The 20,159-nt window shown below is 38.4% G+C and overlaps 1 protein-coding gene across 2 annotated transcripts in view; it reads right to left on the reverse strand.

The window, feature by feature from the left end:
* Window positions 1–20,159, reverse strand: part of CPA6 (carboxypeptidase A6) — an 86,253-nt gene that overhangs the window by 26,243 nt on the left and 39,851 nt on the right. The window contains exons 2-6 of one of the 2 annotated variants that reach the window (XM_085306780.1): window positions 19,892–19,967; window positions 6,135–6,259; window positions 3,525–3,639; window positions 2,160–2,261; window positions 1,227–1,331 (exon numbers count right to left, since the gene is read on the reverse strand). In XM_085306780.1, coding sequence (XP_085162906.1) covers window positions 1,227–1,331; window positions 2,160–2,261; window positions 3,525–3,639; window positions 6,135–6,259; window positions 19,892–19,967 — 523 coding nt within the window. The remainder of the gene's footprint in view (window positions 1–1,226; window positions 1,332–2,159; window positions 2,262–3,524; window positions 3,640–6,134; window positions 6,260–19,891; window positions 19,968–20,159) is intronic. The other variant, XM_085306782.1, reaches the window with a different exon arrangement.

The raw sequence follows: 20,159 nt of genomic DNA on the forward strand, positions 1-20,159 counted from the left end.
GCCTGTCCATTCATCAGGAGCCAGGTTGGGAGGCCCACCCCAACCACAGTGGCCTTGTTGCTTTTTACTTGCCTCATATACTGCTGGGACTTCCAAGAGAAGTCCATATGGATCATATTTAATTATATGATCATCTCAGCTAACTGTAGTAAAGAGGTACTCTAGTGTYGTTAGAGTTTTGCACGATGCAGAGGTTTACCCATATGAAATGACTTATGGGATTCTGGAAAATTCAAGCCAAATATGCTAAACTGGAGGAGTTAGTAATATATTGTGGAATCACACTGTTATTGGGTGGAAGAGAAGTGAGAAAATTATTGGCTTATAGGAAGAACTTTGCAAATATAGATTTTGCATCATTTACTTTGTGCAAAGAACTGATATGCAAAAATACTCAAAGCAYATCTGTTGGTTTTTTGAAGCCTTCTTTGACTTATGTCAATTGCACTGCAAAATAGGCTCTGCTTTGCAGCTCATATCCCCTGCCTGAACACAAGTCTGTTGGTTATGGGGAAGGATCAAAATCTTGCAAAGTCATCATGTATCTGAAATGAATCCCAGATTAGAGGAGATTAAGTGCTGATATAAAAAAAATTGACATACTGGGCTAGTGGAATACAAAATTCCAATAGCTCTCATTTCCCTGCTGCTTTGAAAAATGACAAAGGGAAACAGATTTGGGGATATGAAGGTTAGACCCCAGCTAGCATGGATTAAGGTATAATAAATTCAATAAGATAGGATCAAAGGAACTTCAGAGAATGACTTGATATTCAGAGAGTATAATGTCCATCATTTTGGTTCAAATTTGCCTAAGACTTTAGCTCCCGTTCCTACAGAATTAGACAAAAAAGAAATGTCTTTTTTAATCTCAGTCCTTAAGGTAAAGATATTATCAAACTGATCTAAAGCAGTACACTGGCATGGATTTACCTGGATCATTACCAGAATTACAATTTCCACAGCTTTAGGTCTTGGAATAAATTCCTGCTTCATGTTTTCTTCCAATATGTGTCTGGCATATTTTTGTCTTGTGCCTAGCTGTGTCTGCCTGTCACTGTCAGCTTTGTTTATCAAGCACTTAGTGTTCTACCAAAAAAAAAAAAAAGGTGTATAATAGCTAGTTATTGTTCTTACTAGTAACGAATCAGATGATTGGTTGTAACAAGCATGTAATGTTTATTGAACTGAAGGAGCTGCCTGACTGTAAATCATTAAACACTTACTTCTTTCACGAACCACTGGCAAAAGGCAGGTCCAATCCACTCTCTTGCATGAATCCCACAGTCTATCCAGACAGCTTTCTTGTAAGGCTGTGATCTTTTACCTAACTTGAAGTGTAAATATTCATAGAGATATCAACAGATCAATAGATCTCTTGACATTAGTGAGAAGTAAAAGTGAGAAAATAAGATATTAGAAACACTGGAACATTTTCAATTTCCTTGTATGAAGGAACACAACTTTTTTTCTTTTCAAAGGGAAAATGATTTGCAGGTACAGCCAATCTAATTAAGTGGATCTATAGGAAGAAAAAATCACAGGAGAAGTCAGATCTGTCAATTCCTCTTCATGAAAAATGTAGTTCTTAGCTATCATGTGGAGCAGGGTGAGGAAGAACAATGCAACGGGAATAGTGTGATGCAGATTCCAATTTAAGAGCTCTGCAACAGTGGATGAAAAGAAAGTACATTGAGAGTAAACTTTTTCCCTCCTTTATGATGCCCTTTAATTTGTCAACCTAATAATGTGAGTTGAGAGTGCTCAGTTTAGGAATTTTGTCAGTATCTAAACAGGAACCATATGCGCCACATGCTGAGAAGGGATCCAGAGTCTTCTGGGGTCCACTTCTAGGATAATTGTTTTACAAGTTGACTATAAACACAAAACTTACCAATTCCCTTAAATCCAAATCCTGCTAATTTTACTTGTCTTACAATCTCCATGTATATTAAATCCAAATGATTTGGTTTTTAGTTTTCTAACTTTTTATTTTTTTTGTTCCTTGGAGACCACATTCAGAGTGATATTTAGATCATAACTCCTCCTTAGGAAAGGTTGATCACCTGCATTTCTGGTCTACATTCTATAACATAAACAACAAAGTGTCTGTCACTGATTCTAGACCTTGGTCTGATTTATGGCTAATTAATCTTTACCTTGAGTACAAACAGTGGTCTGCCTTCATAGGACTTTCCAATAGAGAACATATGAATAAGATCTGAATGAGTTTTATTCAGATGATGCATCCAACCATGGATCTGCAAAAACAGAAATAAAATTGTTGCTTCAATCTTTGCATTTCTTGGGAAGCAGCTGTAACACATTTAATATTAATCTCAGTTCTTAGTCCCCAGCATATTTTTTCACTTTTCAGTTGTTATTATTTTATTTGCTTGTTTTTATTTTCAAACTTGAAATGGGATCTCACGGTTCTATTGCCAAAGGTTGGATGCAGCCTTCATTCACTTTTTTTTTTCTTTTTCATTTTATTATTGAATATTACTGGAATGCATTAGCTGCTCACTGGGAATCTGGAAATTCAGCTAATCAGCCACTTTCATTAAACTTTAAGAATGAAATAAAGGAAGCGGGCCCCTGAGTCTTCCTGCCAGAGCGCAGTGTGGTGAACAGACTGTGTGGGAGAGGAGCACCTGCAGAAGTCAATCCTACTTTCATTATTTGTTTCATAGATCTCATGGAGGTGCAAGACGCCATAACACTCGGTCTCGTGACTTTGTTTTGGAGCAAAGTGAAACACTTGGATTTCCAAGAACTCCACCCACTACTAAAACTCACATGTAGAGTTCAGTCCTTTCGAAAGGAACTGATTTTTCTCATCTGCTGCCCTACAAAAGGAACTCTTGACCATGTACTTGTTCAAATCAAGACAGACAATAGCATCAGGGATAAATATGAAGTCAGTAATGACTTCTTGGCCATGCTCAAGAAAAATAAACCAGAAATCTAAAAATTCTGATGAACGCTCCAGTGGTGTTTGGCAAACATCCTTGTGGCTTCMCCTTCATGAGAACAGAATATTACAAAGTCAGGGTGTAAGCAGTGCCTGTTATCTATATATATACTGGCACATTGAAATGAACAAAAATTATTTACTTAGAYATCTTTCATAACAGTATACATAAAAAGACCTTTATCTAAATGCTTTTAAGTCTTTGGACCCCTTGTGCAAATACTTACTTGTACTCATTTTATTTACTTAGATGATTCAGTGAGACTTACCAGCCTCTGATATCTCTTATTCCCACAGAATTTAAAACCAAAAGACTTATTTTTAAAAGAAAACTCAGAAGCTTTCAAAGATAGTTCCATGTACAAGATAAGCCTCAGATTCAAGTATTGAAAAATAATGTTTTTTTTTAAAGGAGCCTACATTTACAGAAGAAACACTTAGGAAACTTCTGAAGATCAACAAGCAACTATGATTTGTACACAGTGAAATCTAGGCCTTATTAAAGACAATGGGGTAACAGATAAGGGGTGAAATATGATTTTTGACGTACTTCATCCAGTGAGTGATATACTTCATAGTTGTACCTGGGGAGGGACCTTCGATTTCTTTGTGACCTCCATTCAGTTTGTTTTTCTATTGTTTTCTGTAGATCTGATATGAGAATCCTAGTTAAAAAAGACAGTACTATTATTGAAAAGTGAGTAAAATACATAAGCTAAACAATAACAACAATCACTTTTAGAAGAAATACCAAGAAGTAAAGTATCCTGATGTTACTTCATCTGTTACATTTTGACAATAAAATGCTTCAAATTTAAATTTGACTATATGCTGTTAAATAAATACTCCAGTTGCTCTGAAATTAAACAGTGCCTTCAAAATGAACTTGCTAAGTGTGGATAAAACAGAATGATGTAAATAATGTAGCCAATGTGAAGAAGTCACTTGCTCATGTTTATAAGTAGTCAAATTATGTTGATATATCAGCACTTCTTGTCTTCTTTTACAGGCCAGTTATACTATGTGATCGAGTATATTCAAAAATATATTATGGAAGTAATTGTATAATTAGTAATTATATCCTCTACATCAGTAACTTTTATTAAGCAAACTAAGATTTTATAGTCTTGACTTGCAAAGTGCTTTACGCTCTAAAACCAGTACTGTGAAGTGCTTAATGCTGTAATTAGATTAAAGCAATATTTTTATACAAATCATTAGGAAATTTAATATGTTAAACAAACACTTTGCTGCTTTGCTGAATTCTGAGTAGTGTGTTAAGGACCTATCAGAATCAAGCTCTGTTTGTTCAATTTTACCTTCAYAGATTTAATTTCACAACTCCTGTTTATGTGTCTATGCTCCAAATGAGACTTGATAGTCCTTATTTACTTTTAAATGACTGTGTACCATGTACGCTTGTAACATTTCAAGGCTCTTCAGTTCCTCAGATCTGAATAAAATCTAAACAACTTTGGTGCAATAAGAGTTGATCTGATGGCTGGTCTGTTTTCATGATCATCTTACTGTCATAGGGTTGAACACTGGGAAGAGAAGCCTGTCTTGCAGAAAAGGGCTGATTACTTCATGCTTATTTAATGCTTCCTGTCTTCACAAATTTCTTGTAACTTAACCAAACTTCACCTGAGATTTTACACTGAGGTGTTTGCTTCAGGTTTTCAAGTTCCAAAATAGATTCAAAAATGTAGTTTCTCTGTCAATAGCATGCCAAATATATAACTAAAATAAATCTGACATTAACTTCTTTGGAAAAACTCTAGGTTTTCATCAAGGCGAGTAATGTCTGGCGGCTGGAGACCTTTTCACCAGCAGTCTGACCATCAGGCCCTTGAGGGCACCACCAGGCTGGAAGGTTCACAAGGAGACGAAAGAAACACTTTGGAATCAACAAAATATTGTCTACAAAATACAGTAATGCACGCTGATCACACTGGGCACCAAGTACCACAGAAGCCTGTGGAAAAATCAATGCACTGTAATCTAGGATTTGTACAGTAATGCATTTTCAGGTTACCACAGGGAACATTTGCTYTAGCACTTCTTACCTCTGCATGCTCCATTTTGCACCTAAGTAAAGTTCTTCAAGTGTCGTATTTATAACACACATAAAATGGCCTTCTATCATGTCATTAAAGGTGATTACTATGAGTAGGAACAGCAGCAGCCATGTGAATACAACTGACGGGGCACAGTAATTAGGGGACATATTTATACAGGCACAGAAGAACAATTACAGAAATCACCAACTCAGTTTTTAAATGTAAASAAAGCTGAAACAGCATCGAACCCATACAGCTTCAGCTAGTTGGCCTGCATAATTAATTGCCTTATATTTGTTTTCACATTTTTAGAAAGACAGATTTAGAAAGAGATCATCATCATAGTAAAAATGAAATACCGATAGCAATGCATATAATATACAATATGCTTTACAACTTTCTTTTCTCACTGAGAAATAAATATAAATAGTCTTATAGAGGGCTTTGTTCAGGAAATGTTTAAGAAATCAAATATCAGTTGATTATCCATACACTTAAGCAGCTCACTGATAARGTTTTATTGACAAGATCACCCGTTGTCTGTTACAAATACAGCATATTGATAAATATCATATGATAAATACATACTTCAAAACTGTCTTGAATGCTTTTAAAGAACACCACAAATGAGGTGTGATCCTTAATGTGTAGTTGTTCTACATGACTTATATAGGGTCACCAGAAATGGGAAGTTATAAAACAACTCTTTCCAGCACATTCCTTTATAATTCATGACAACACTTGCCTCCTCATTTACAGCATGCGTGYAAACAAATCCAGCTCCTGTTAAATACAGAGAGGTAAAGCAGACTGTAGAGCTAGTGACAGTAATCACCATCCCGCTCTTAAAAGATGTGATTTCATATACATGGAAAACACTAACTTTGACTCCAAAGGGGGACATCTAATTAAAACTGCCTGCCTGTGGGAGATTTTCCATTCTTCCATCAAAATGGTCATTTTCTTGAGAAAGTCTAGCTCTCAGCCATTCTAGTTGCTAAGTGGAACATATTTTCAAACACACTTGGCTTGGTAGACACAGACCTGCCTTRGAGGCAAGATCTCTGGAGTGACGCACAGAAAGTGAAACACAAGCTTACGTGTACTGGATGTTGGCCTGCTGGAGTGATGGCAGTAGAATTTGGGACATGTTGTATGGTACTCGCAGGTCGGTGACTGTACCTTGGGCGATGTACGAGGTGCTGCTGGGCTGCCACAGGTCCACCTGTAGTGCAGGAACCAACCTGTAATTCATATGTATTCAGTGTAGGTGGGGAAATCCAGGAGATTGGCATGCTTGAAGTTATGCAGGCATTCACTCTGGGCATGGTATAGACAATAAAAACTAGGCTGGCCGAACTGATCCTCTACGGGAATGGAACTGGCTTTGCGGAACAACTGCATTCAGGTTACTATAATCCTCATGGGAAATCCAGCAATGGGAAGAACCAATGGTTCCAGGAATATCTCTCCTCAAATGACTCAAAAGAAAGACTTCATACCAACTCCATGCCAACTCCATGCTGCTCCTAAGGATACTATACATTCTCTATATTTTAACTTTTGTGGAGTCCATGTGTCTTTTTTATTTTACAAGGTATTTTCTATTTTCAGTATGGCAATAAAAGGAAAGAACACTGAAAAGAGGTAGAAAATGTAGCATATACTTGCATTGTTTGCAAAGTGTACCCAAAGTTTTGCACTTAAGAAATGCATCAGAGGTCAGTAACAGAAGGTGACCAATACTTTAAAGAAAGCTATTATTTAATGAGTAATTTTATATGAAATGACAAAACAACAGAGTTAACGTAAGCAAACAATTACAATCTTGCAAACAACATGATATTTACTGAACAATAGCACAACTATTAAGYGATATCTATACCTGAGCATACTTAAAGGAAGCTTCTTTACTTTCTTTGATTGCCAAATTAGAAATACTCTTGGAAATTTCAGCCCACAGCATTGATTTTTAAAAAGGTGAGAAAGTCTGCAAAYAGAGATTTGAAACTCAGGGTATTCTGCACCTGTCACAAAATGGTCTGTTAACTGTTCTGATGTGCCAAGAACAGATGCACAGACTCTTAAACAGAGGTGTGAACAACTCCTACTCAGCCACTGTGAATCCAGTGGAAGGAACACAAGTTAASAAACCTCTTCCCAGGCTTGCTGGGTAGTCATGGGAGTCTACGGAAAGCAATGTGAGTAAAAACCTCTGTGTCAATATGACAAATACATGTGTCAAGATCTACAAGCCTTAGAAATTAGTAAGTCTGCAGGCTAAATATAAAGGGGGAAATTTAGTAGGGACTAGTATGTTCCTCCATTTATTGAAGAGAATTTTCAAAGTAAATAATCCATGATAAACATCCCTCAAAGTTTGCTGCCTTCAGCTGTAATAGACTGCATTGACAGAAGTCACAGATACAGCTAACTGTCCATGTTTTACTTGCTTTTCAGGTTTCAAGGAAGGTTTCTATAATTTAATTTTAGAAGCTCCTTTAAAAGCTTGTTTTTCTGTGCGATACAAACTACTTTGAAATATGTAAAGCATTTCATCTGATCTCGCTATGAACCTTGATTGAGAAGAGAGGCTTGAACTCTGCAACAGGGGGTTTTGTTCCGACTGTTTCTCAAATGATTCTGAGTAACAAAATTCTGATTTCTAAGAAGGTCTCTGATACTGAACCTGCAGCTGCTTCTTTAGGCAGTAGTGACTTGAGTCCAGTTAATCCAGCTAAATGTCTGCTACCTTTGAATGAGAAAGTGAAATGCAGAGATCGTCTCTTCCATTCCTGCCAAAAGCACTTTCTGCTTCATGCTGCTACAATATGGTCTATGGATCGGTGTGATAGCGGTGGGCGGGTGCAGTTTCTTTTGAAGTCTAACACCAGGACTGGCAAAGTTCAGAAGACTTGTGAAGCTGACAGCAGCTCTGGCAGATGGTCAGTACAAACTGAACTCATGAATGAAATGGTGTTAAATGAAGCTTATAAATAAAGATTATCTTGCTATGCTAACACCTTATGTTTGCTAGTTTATCTTCCTAATTTTTAATTAAAGTCATCCAGTGAAACCTCGCCCTTATTCAACATGGTTGATCTCACTCATGTCTAACTGGAAATGTGCATTTGATTTATAAGATTTATCCATAAAAACAACACTCCACAGAGAGTAGACTCATTGCCCTTAGACTAACAACCAACTTAGCTTGAACTGTCTTTGTAACAATTAAAACAAATTGTTATACACAAGCTAGGAGCAAGTGAAGAATATCCTGGACAACTGCAATATTTATGCAAACAAAACTGGAAATAAGAGTTACAAAAAGGAAGAAAAAATCTACTATTGAGATATACTTGAAACTTATCTTTGTTCTTGATAGACACTCAGTATTCCTTCTAGGAWTTTTTTCCATCATTGTGAAGTCTCTAAGCTAACCAATATGCACACTGTTGGTTACTACATCCCAGAGTTTTTTCTTTTTAAAAAGTTATTCTAATTGTCCCTAGCAAAGGAGTATCAAGGGAATAAATATCAAACCAATTTTCCTTTATTTTATGAATTCAGTGGTCTATTGTATACTGGTATCCAATGTTCATGAAAATGCAATATAGCACTACCGGCATTGTCCTGGTAGTGAGACTAAAAAAATTCCCATTTTAGAATGCAAATCACTCCAATTCAGTTTCCTATTTGGGGATTTTGGTCTCAGCTGACTCCTGCTTCTTTTCTTTGTAATGTAAGCAAAGGATTCAATGTTCATCCAAGAGAGAGTGCTGTTCAAAGCACCTCTTGAATTGCTGACTTGATTTTGGTTTATAAAGCATATAAGAAACACATTTCTTCAACAGACATCTTATTTACATCACAGCTTTCAACTTGTTCTTGGTATGACACAGAGACAGTGTAYGAAATAAGCCAAAGAGAAGATTGGTTTCAYAGTAGGCATGTTTGGACTGAGAAAAATTCTTTAGTCACTGTCAGTTTTAGGAGGGCTTATCACTGCATCTCCCATAGATACTAAGGGCTCCACTGCAGTCAGTACTTTTCTTTCTGCATCATTTGTCTGGTAAGCATCATGTCATGTCACGGCAAGCATCATGTCATGTCATGTCATGTCATGTCATGTCATGTCAAGCTAGGATTTCCATACTGTGCTCCACTGGCTAGCAAGGGGTAGTGATATTAATTGTTCTCCTATTCTCATTTGTGATGGGGCAGGGTTGTCCCCACACCTTAAGTATATGGTTGTGTAGTATTTGGAACAGTATATATTTCAGTGCCAAAAGACATTTATTTGTCGTGTGTGTGGCTGGATTTTCTGGTTGCGGGAAGATTCCCCAGCTTCAAAAGAAACAGACACAGAAAGCGTACAGAACTCCCTGAACACACAGCCACAGCTTTGTACCTCAAAATTTGTCTTGTATCTTGACCCTAAAGGAAAACAGTTATGCTTTAAAGTACATCTGCACATCTAAATATTCTTGTCTCCTTTGACTGTGCTTAACTGAACTGTTGCCTTTACAAGGTAAAATAGGCATGCAAGAAGCTGCTAAAACTTCCTGTCTGTCATCTACCAAGTTGCCTTTAGAGAGCCTTGGGCTGTTTTAAGCCTCTGGACAGTAAGATGGCATTTTTCAGCAGGTTCAAACTTGGGACCTGGAGACCAGTTGGCATGCGCTGCTGCACTTAGGTGTGAGTCCAGGTACCTGTTCCTGGGGTCAGTTGTGACTCCAGAGATGCCCAGCAAATGCTCTTTCCTATAACCTCACTTGAGGCATGAGCATCTTGACTCACTATCCATGAGAAGAGATGGTAAGTAAAAGCACACAGAGAATTACCTTTTCATAGAGGATTTAAACAGATTATTGCATCACTTAACAAAGAAAACACAAAAGATTATTAATCATTACTATATAGAAAGYAGCCTAGCACAATGTTCTTTTCTAAATCTCTCTGGTCCCAGAAAAGTCATTGGGGTTCTACTTGTGCTTAGGAAAGCCAATAATCTTTGAGTTTCCTTTTAARTAGTTCCTCTTTAACCTGAGGTGTTGAAGACAGTTGAAGAGCATAAATGTATCGGCTCTTACTTGGATAGCTTCCAAACTGTTGCAGACCTATCCTAAAGTCTTGTTTCTAGCTTTTGAGTCAGTATTATGAAAAGTAAAAACAAGGTAAAGGGACAAACATTAAAAGAAGATCTGAGTGCTGAGTTAAGAGAATTCAGAATTTCTTCCAAAATTAAAAATATGGTAGATAATTTTTTCAATGAGACAAACGTTTTTTTTGGTGTAATCCTACGTATCACAAACGACGTACACAAAGCTCTGCTGCCCTGCCAAAGCAGAAATGAGAGCAGGTATTTTTTTCTTCATTAATTCCAGGCTTTCCTGCAGTTAGTCCTGTGCTTGTAGAAAGAGAGCCCAAGAATGGAGAATTCTCCTTGTCTTTCCTCAGGACACGCTCACCACTGCACACATTCTACATTCCTATTTTTTCCCATCAAATCATTGCAAAAAGTCTCCAGCTTCTTCAAAGCACAGGGCTTAGTCTTTGGCTCATGCTTTGTAATTAAAGTCATTTGCTTTGGCAATAGCCTCCAGTTGTTCCTCATTACCCTTTCATAAAGGGATGTTTAATTGCTCCTTCCATTTAGACTGAAAGGAAGAGGCTTAGCACTCATCAGGTGTGAGATCAGTACAGATCAAAGAGCTTATTGATGCTTCTCATTGAAACTAACTATGAGAACTCTGCCATAATTTACACCTTGTGTCCAGAAAAAGTTGTTTATGTGATTTATCCATGCTATACTACATATAGATAGTAATTTTGTTATGCTTTTATTACCTAGCAATTCCAGCTTTTATATTTATCGAGTTGCRTTCAGCAATACATGTGCAAAAGTAGGCCTTATCTTAACATCACTATGAACATGGAATCTATTTCTTTATTCCTTGAGAAATGTTGTTCACTGTAAAGTTCAGAATATAGTTATTTTTATGATGCCATAGGTTGAAACGGCCTGGAATTTACAGTCAGTAAGGCAATAGTAATGCTCCTTTTTCATGGGCTCTATCAGGATGTCGTGTGCTCTGTCAGGATATGTGGGTTTTGCATTTACACATATATATACTCACATATAGACAAATAAACACTCTCAACAGTGCTGAAACCCATTAGGTAAGTTTTCAGTTAGAAATCTGATAGYAGAACACAGAGACTAGAAGAAGTAGAAACTATTCTGCTCTCGCTAATATTGTCAGAGGTTTGATTATCAAAGGCTTCCTCACATAACATAAAAGAAATACAGACGTATACATGTATACACATAAACACCCCTCGCATGCACACACGTCGTGCACAGCAGGATGCCATTTTAGGTTTCTCGTGGTACAGTTGCAAAGAATGAATAGTGGGGCAATACATATGTTTATTTCTGAGATGGGAATCTCAACAGATAATTACTTCTGTGCTTTCTTACATAGAAAAAAAAAGGTAATTTATATTTGAACTTGTATACATATAGCAACAGCCATCAAAGTGAATAGACAAAGACCTATCATTACCTCTCAGAGAAACTACAATRTACTGCTTTCTTTGAAAATATTACATATGTTAGGTGGCTGGTAACAGCAGTTTCTTTAGTCCATCTGAGACCCTGTCTCAAGCACATGTAGAACATCTCACTACTTTCAGTTTATACACGCAACTATTTTCTGTTTTCAGMGAAGTTTTAGGTGAAGAAGATAAACTAGAAAGCCTGAACGTGAWAGTCACGGAGTATACGGCAGAAAAAAATAGCAGCTTTAGTGCTATTGACTCTGACACTGCTGGATAATTAATTATTGCTCTGCTGCAGTTCACCTCAAAGCCATTGAACTACTTCTTTGTAATGAATGAATTCACTCCTGCAAATGTTTTCAAGATTAGGGCTTTATATTGATTTCCTCAGCACCTGCCATGTCAATTGAGGAACTTAATGGACAGTCCTAATTGCAAATCTTACCCTTATGTGCAGGGAAAAGGTCCAGTCACCAGTATGTGTGGGTGTTCCTGGGCTTTCTGGAAGCACTTGCAAGGTAGTCCTAGCTGCTARTGCAAAGTAATTTAAGTTTCTGATTTAGCACTCTAGACACTTAATTGGCTCTACCCTTTCAGTATTTATTTGCTTTTCAGTGAGGCTGGTAAAAATAATTGTGCCAATAAAAGGGGACTGATTTGCTGGATAGCATATGGGCTGTAAGAGAATGTGAACAGCATGCAGCTTCAGGTTTCAAGTCCTGCCAATCTTTGTGAAGCTGTAACAAAGTAATGATCTTGCCACTGTACCTACAATGGGGTAATTTTAGACAGGGCTCTACACTGCAGAAAAGAACTCTGAGACTATTCCTCAGGAGAGCTGCTGACTGAAAACTCAAGACACAATTATATGGTAATTGAATAGCCATTCTTGCAAAGTACAGACGCCACTGAGCTAAGTGTACTGGAAAGATGTGAAACAGTCTTTAACAGACCCATAAAAARCCCAACCAAAACCCAATTTTGTTTCTTATTAAACTATTTATGGCTTGATTCATTTTGTAGTTGTTGCTGCACTTGAATGCAGGACCTATGCACTGGAATGCAGGAATCAGGAGTCATGGGCCTGATCCTGCTTCCACAGAAATAACGTGAGCTGTGCTGAGCACTTCATTAAGCTCAGACTCAGGCGCCCTTCCCACTTTAAGAGGGAGCAGATTGCTCCCAATTCTGACAGTCCGTTCTCTCTGCATCTTAAGAAAACAATACACCCACTATACTTGGGCTCTCTTGTTCACCTTGCATTTTCCTACTAAAGTTTTCCTGGAACRACATTTCCTTTCTGAGCCTGGCAAGTGGCTTTATTGAGGCTTATTTTGATATATTAATGTGTAACTTTGCTGTCACATGATGTTTCTTCTGTACCTGCAACTTTCTGTGCATGTCTAACTTGACCTATTGTATAAGTTAGAGAAAAAATCTGGACTAATGAATAAAGCATCTGGCCATATAGAAGTTTACTATATGTGCTAAGTAAAATGCACACAGCCTTTGCTACTAAGCTAACTCTTTCCTTCTGCAAACTAGGAATAGCTTCACTTAGGCTAACAGGCTTTCCTATTGCATTTTCAGATGGTCTTTTGTCTTCTGAAGCCTTTTTCAGCAGTTGCTTTTGGAGCTGTAAACTACCAGATTTATAGCCAACTGATCCTTTTTCCCTAAATGGACTTTCTGACTCCCTGAACTGCAATGACAAGATCAATTCAGGGATGACAATGGATAAACAGCTGCTGTAGAGGCTAGAAAACAAACCAAAGTGAACAGAGAGGTAGCTTCAAGGTCTGCTAGGCTTGCCTCTCTCAAAGTTACACAAGTGTCTGGCTCTGCCCAGGAATTTCTTTAGTAAAAGCTGCTGAGGCTGAGTGGTCTAATTCTATTATGTCAGGAATGTTCACAGAGCAGTAGCTTCCCTGCTACCTATACAAACAGCCCTGAGTAAAGTCCAATATATGTGATAAAAATGCTTGTGGAGCACTGATGGAATAGAATTTGAGTCGAGGCTCAAGTGAAGTAGCACTTCACACCTAATGCCTACAAAAATAAATTCCAAAGATGATGAAAGTGTGTCTGAGGAATCCAAACAAATTTTAGGTTCTTTCCAAAGCATTTTGGAACGTGATATTTCCTTCTGTCAGTCAATTCAAAAGAATTAAAATATGAAAGGGCTCATAAATCAGTAATAGACTCCTCAAATTGTCTTCTAAACAAGAAAGAGTAAGATGCAACAGACAATCATTTGAGAGGCATATGAGATAGAGGGGCAATGGATGGACAAGAGGAGCCCTTGGGGACAGGTAATATGTAGCTCTGCAATATTCAGATCACTTCGGTACTCTTATAAATATTATTTCTCTTTTGTTAATTGATCACTGTCACAATTTGCAAATGACCAGTTGTGCAAACAGTGAACCTGAAGACAGTATCTGTGGGTTTACCCATTCAGCTGGRAATAAAGATTTGTATTATGATCATAAAAAGAGATAATATTTGGTGCCTATGATTCCATCAGAGCAGCAGTCACTATAGAAATTGTGACAGTGATCAGTAACRAGAAATAAAATTTAAATAACTCCATGAATCTGCACTTGAATTGTTAAAGACTGCTGCGTCTTAATCTGTAACAACCAACCATTTGTGAACAAGTCTTAACACCACAATGCAACGTTCTTGCCATCTTACATGAAAGCTGGAGGAGGAGCTTCACCTTCACTTACCCCTATCATATCCCCCTCATAGGTATCTAAGACAGGAGATGCTGCTGACTGCTGGCATGTTGTCCCTGTGCAAGGCAATGGCTTCTGGCTGCCTCTGCCTTTGCCACTTAGTGAGAAGCAGGATCTGGGATCTCCTGCCTCGAAAGAGAGCATGTCTTTCTGTTCCCCATAGCCTCACTTCTTACAGCCTGGGGCACGGATTGTCGACTCCTTCCTAAGCAACAGTTGCAGATGTGGCAGCGCACGGAGAGTAAGAGCTCTCAGAGAGTGTGCTCTGGAGAGCTGGCCGTACCGTGGAGCTGAGCCCAAGAGGGCTCTGGAGTGGGAGTGCTGGGGAGCCTGCCCGTGCGGCAGGAGACAGCAGCTGAGGCTAAGCTACCTCCTGTGGCTTTGCAAGCTAAGATGGTGGCAAACACAKGCCAACACCTTCAGGTTTCCTTTTTGCTCAGTTACTGTGAATGAACTTACTGGTTGAACATATGCAAGTTTGAGCTGCTTTACAGAACTCCCAGCAGAAAACATTTACTTCCAAGGCTGGCTATTTTTACTGGCAGTCCAGTTCTATGAGTTATGTTCATCTCATCAGAGAAAAAAGCAACACCGTATAGCCTGCAAGTTAATTGAACTGGCCAATGAAGGCATCGATTTATAATAATGATTAATAACAAAGAACTGTTGGCAATGAAGCTATAGGCCAAAACTAATTTGTGGAAATTATTCAGCAAGTGATTATGACTAATGGGAATTGCCTTTGAGTAATTCATGAACCAAAAGTTAAATGTGTGGAATGAAAGATTCATTACGCGTTATTCACTCAGTAAAGACAATGGCATTTGTATTGTAGCAGAGTCTCTATGCTACAGGCAGGTTTAAGGGTTTAGTTTAGGATTTTTTTTTCAAAAAAGCAGATATCTGTCCTAAGGAGCTTTAGCTACTAAGTTTAAAATGTCTGAAGTAACTCCATCTTCTGCCAATATGTATGAGTTAGCCTTACAGCTCAGGTATTGATAGCAGAGCAGTCTTCATTGAGATCAAAAGGTTTCCTCGTGGACTAAAGTGCTGAGGAGTTCATCCAGCTTCTTGAGTGAGCTTTGTAGACACACTGCGGCTAGACTGGCATTCCTCCTCAGGTTAATTAGCAAGGGCATATAAAGTGATGAAACCTGCAGCCTGTGGCACTGCCTTCAGAATGGCAAAAGGCAAGCTTTCCCCTTCTTTTCCCACTTCCCTGAGGTTTGTTTATTTTCCCCAAATCAATTGAGGCAAACAACAGCTAGTTTAAATCTACAAATCTGTGGCAGACTAGTACTTTCCCCCTACTCTCCTATGTAGGTAATTTTTGAAATCTTGTTACTTTCCCCCTACCTTCCTATGTAGGTAATTTTTGAAATGTTATCTGGCATGTGTTTTCCTTAAGCTAATCTGCCAGCAAGGAGTTCACTTAATGTTACTACCTATAAAAAAAGTGCCCTTAGAAGTAGAAGAGATCTCTATAGTTCAGCAGGCCAYGAAAAGAAGAAAAATAGAGCAGACTTTAAATGATGGTATCTACTTTCTACTTAGGAAAAATCAGTGGTACAAACTATTACTAAGAAACAGGCAGATAAAATAAATAGAAAGATACATTACCACTCTTTCTAGTGAATGTTAATTTTCTTCCTGATTGTCTTCTCTTTTTCCAAAACAGAGGGCTATAAGAAGGGGATAATTTTGCATTTTTTTACTCTGTCTGACACAGGAAGACATTGCTCTACAATGGGATAATTAGATTTTCTTTGACTCCTTCATGCTAAAAGCCTGCAGTAGGATACATTCATTTGGCAGGACAAAGGTAAGTTTTCCTTTTAATTCTCTGGATTATGAAAGCCAGGACAGAGGCAAATGCTAAGTGACACTACCTTACAAGTGAAGATTTTAAAGGCAGAAAGAAATGGCTGGAATAAACACAAAACACTTTAGTGAGAAGCTGAAGGACAGTAAAGCTCCACCAACACAGCAAGTAGGGGAGACAGAGACAGAGGGGATTTGGCAGAGGGGAAGACCCTTTGCCAGCCCAGAAAGCAGATGACAAGCAATCCAATGGTAATTACAGCAGTCTGGTCACCAGAGCTTGCAAAGCATGCTGTACTCAGGGTGTGCTGTTTCTGCTGTTTAATGCCTCTCTGTGAAGATCTGAAGAAGGAAGGTTACAGATKTGGGAGGAATGATCTAATAGTTGCACTACTGTTCCAGCGTTTGGGAGGGATGGACCCCCACGTCCCAGCTCTACCACAGATTACCACTGTGGTTCTGCATGACCTGCCTCTTCCTTTCTGTACATCACACCCCAGTAACAAGTAGCAGGTAGACAGTCTGTTCTACACAAGAGAATCCTGGAACAGGCATATGACCYGTTTGTGCAGAATCTAGCCCCAGACACTCTGTGGCCTACCTTTTGTTTTCACTGACTTTTCTTCTAATCCTGACAATGACAGACAATAGCACTAGACCATATCAAAATCTAGGTTTAGTTGCCATCTTTTGACAGCTTTAAAGAAAGCATTACGATTCTTGCAGTTAATCCCAAAATACTTTATGGAAAAAAGTAAATTTCTTGCTATTTGATAGTTATTTAGATGCAGATCTGCTATATCTTGAAAGGATTCTGTTTTCTCTTGAGGAACAGAGTATGTGAGTAATATGATAGGTTGCTATTAATTTGCCATCTAAATCAAAGATTTCAAAGAAGACATGTCTTCTGATTCTCTGCCTCTAAAATGTAAAAATCCAAAAGCCAGTACTCACAGTAATAGTAATTTGTGTATTACTACCCTGTTCATATCTCTGTTGTTTGTCAGGCAACCTATCTTAAGACAGTGACAGTATCAATACATTGCTTGTAYCTATTTTGCATTTTAATTTTTGTTTCCAAACTGTCTTACATTTTCTCCTGAGCAATTATCAGCATAGTGTTTAAAGACTCATGTTTATAAAATGGACCCTAAGTCCCCTGTCAGTGAACTCTGCACTGTGGAAACCTTCATGTGTGCAGGAGGCAGGGAACAGGGGAGAGCAACATAAGGACATAAAAAGTTGCAGAACTCTAAATGCATGGTTCTTCCGAGGGACAGACRACTTGCGGCCACTGCAGATTTCTGCTGACACAGTGAGTGCCTGTCACTTCTAAAAAGTGACCCTACATAAATGGAAAACTTTGGGCCTTTTTTTCTGGAAAAGACAATGAAGAATTAAAGTCACATGTATTCATGGCTTGGGATGAATCTTTCTCTCTGATGCCATGCAGATGGTCAATGAAGCAGCTGCGGATGAAACAGCCCCAAGATCTGAAAAGCAGCCAAACTCACCCTGTTTTCATGAAACCGAGTGTTGATACTTTTCTGTTTTCTTTAGTCTTCCTTTCAACCAGCTCAGCTCATTACCTCATCAAAATCAATCAATCCAATTAACTAGCTAGATTCCAATGCACTTTGCCAAAATTTTATTATCCTACCCTCAGAGTTAGAGCATGCAGTTATTTATTTAAATTTCTACTGCTCCCACTTTGATGGAAGTGGGTGAAGGAATCTCTTTCTAGAAGCCTAAGGGAGCTCTGTAATGAGAAACAGTTTCAGAAAGGTGAGTAACTCTTTTGCTTTGCAGGGTTTGCAATATGAGGAGAAGGGGAAAAACACATGTGCTCACTCTCTATGTTCCAGCATCCAAAGGGAAGAAATTAATGCAAACACCAGCTTCCATGTGTATTTCTTGGATTTATGGTTAGATTCTTCCCCTAATTGTGAGTAAAATAATTATTCTTTTTTGAGTATTACTTTAAGTTTCACAGTTGTGAGTAAGGCCCAAAATCTCACTGAGATTTTAATAAGTACTGCAGAAATGCACAACAGTATTTTTCAAAAGATTTAGGCACTATAATGAAAAGCACTATAATACATAGTGTTCAGATACAGCATCTGTTGAACACTGAGATTCCTCATACAACATATGCAGAGGCTGGATGTCTTAAGAAAGAGATTCACAAAAACTAGCATCCTGAGTGGGGAGCTATCTAAACACATCAGTAAGAAATGGAGAGGCTATGGTGAGAGCCTCAGTCTTCCTACTTAAAGCTAGTAAGGCACCTATGTCTAGACTTCTGGCATATTCTCAGCAGAAAGCAGTCTTGAGGTGAGGCACCTAAAGTAGTGCTGTCTACTTTCTTAAAAAATGCTAGCAAGAAAATTTCAACATAACCAAAAGATTGAATCATTTTTGTGAAAGTGCAAGAGCTCTTCTAACATCTCCACTTTGTTTGATTTGGTATGTAGATTCAGATCTAATCTGCTTATACCCCAGATGTTAGCAATTGAAATATATTCCTTCATTTTTTCTGTCAGAGTGAAATACAATCATTCACATGAGGTTTCAACAAAAGAGACTGAAAGATTCATCCCAGACTACACAATAATTTGATGAAAGTTGACGGCAGTGAACAGCACAGTTTTGTGTGTGCTCCCAACATTTTGGTACCACTGGCATTCTGCTGTGATATAAAATTGTGTATTCCAGGACTGCAAAAGTGTCCATTTGTCTACGCCCAGACAGCTTTTATCAGTTTGACATGAGGATTCACTGTGCCAGATGACTTCAGCCTGTTTTGCCTGTGTCGCTTTACCTTCTTTAATTTCTTAGGTCAAGTTTTGCTCCAGGGAGAAATCRATTGTCTTCCACCAGGTTCAAGCAGATCATGAACTAACACAGTCGAATAAGCAGAATTTGAGACTMAAGTTCTACTGGAAGAACAAACTCAACATAGTTGCCAGATTGTTACTTTTCTSGTTCTGCTTTGATTAGGTTATATTCTGGAGACTATTAATAAGGTTCGTCCTTCCCTGAAGTCGGCGGAAGTGCGTGGTACGTTCCTTTCCATGCTGCTACAGGGGCCTGGGTTACAAGTACTCTCTGTTCCCATCTGTGATAATAGGCCACACTGCTGTGAAAGAGCCCCTGTGCCTTCCTTAGCTGTGCGTTGCAGGGTGCTCTTGTGCTGTACTACTACAGTGGCACCAGGTAGGATCAGGAGAAATTCCTGCTCTACTGCTTTTTATTTATAACTACAGGAAAAGGCCAGGGAAGTAAGTTTCACAGTGTGCTAGTAAGTCTCATAGCTGTCTCAAGAAAGTTACTCTGTTCAGAGAGAGTCTCAAACTAAGGTCTCTTGGTTCTTCCTCTTTCTGCCTATGTTTGCACCTTGATTTGCACTCAGTATTTTAAATAAACCCATCAGCTGGACAATGCAGGATGCAACTAGGTATGCTAGCAAGCAATGGAAGAGCAAAAAAATTAAATCTGCAAGTGTGGCACCCATATCACTTTCAGGCTATAACTGTTCCCTCTTAAAATTGCCAGGCATGATGAATCTAATTCCTCTGCTATGTTATTGGGAAATTAGGAATTTAATGGGCAAAGGCTGTTTTCCAGAGCATAAAATAGCTTGAAGTAAAACGGAAAATGAAAGGCATGTCAGTTAACCCACTTCAGTCTTCAGCAAAGGACAGAAGAAGATTAAAAAAAAAGAGACTCACCATAAGTCTGTTAAATACAGCCTTCAGGATCTGCGTTTCTCTCTCACTGTCAGGAACAATCCGTATGACTTTATCACTGCMAAAAACAGACATTGAATTGACATTTTAAGGATCCTTGCAGCAACACAGTGCAACGGTAAATAGGTTCAGGTATCTGTTGTAATTGTGCACTTTCTCAACATCACCAAAATGTCAGGTGAACTGGAGATCTGCTTCCAGACTTGCTCTCCCTGGACTGTGGGCTTTCGTAGAAGTGATTTGATTTCAC

Source organism: Rhea americana, unplaced genomic scaffold, assembly GCF_003343005.1.
Source record: "Rhea americana isolate MKP2758 unplaced genomic scaffold, rheAme1 scaffold_247, whole genome shotgun sequence".
Taxonomy (NCBI): Eukaryota; Metazoa; Chordata; class Aves; order Rheiformes; family Rheidae; genus Rhea; species Rhea americana.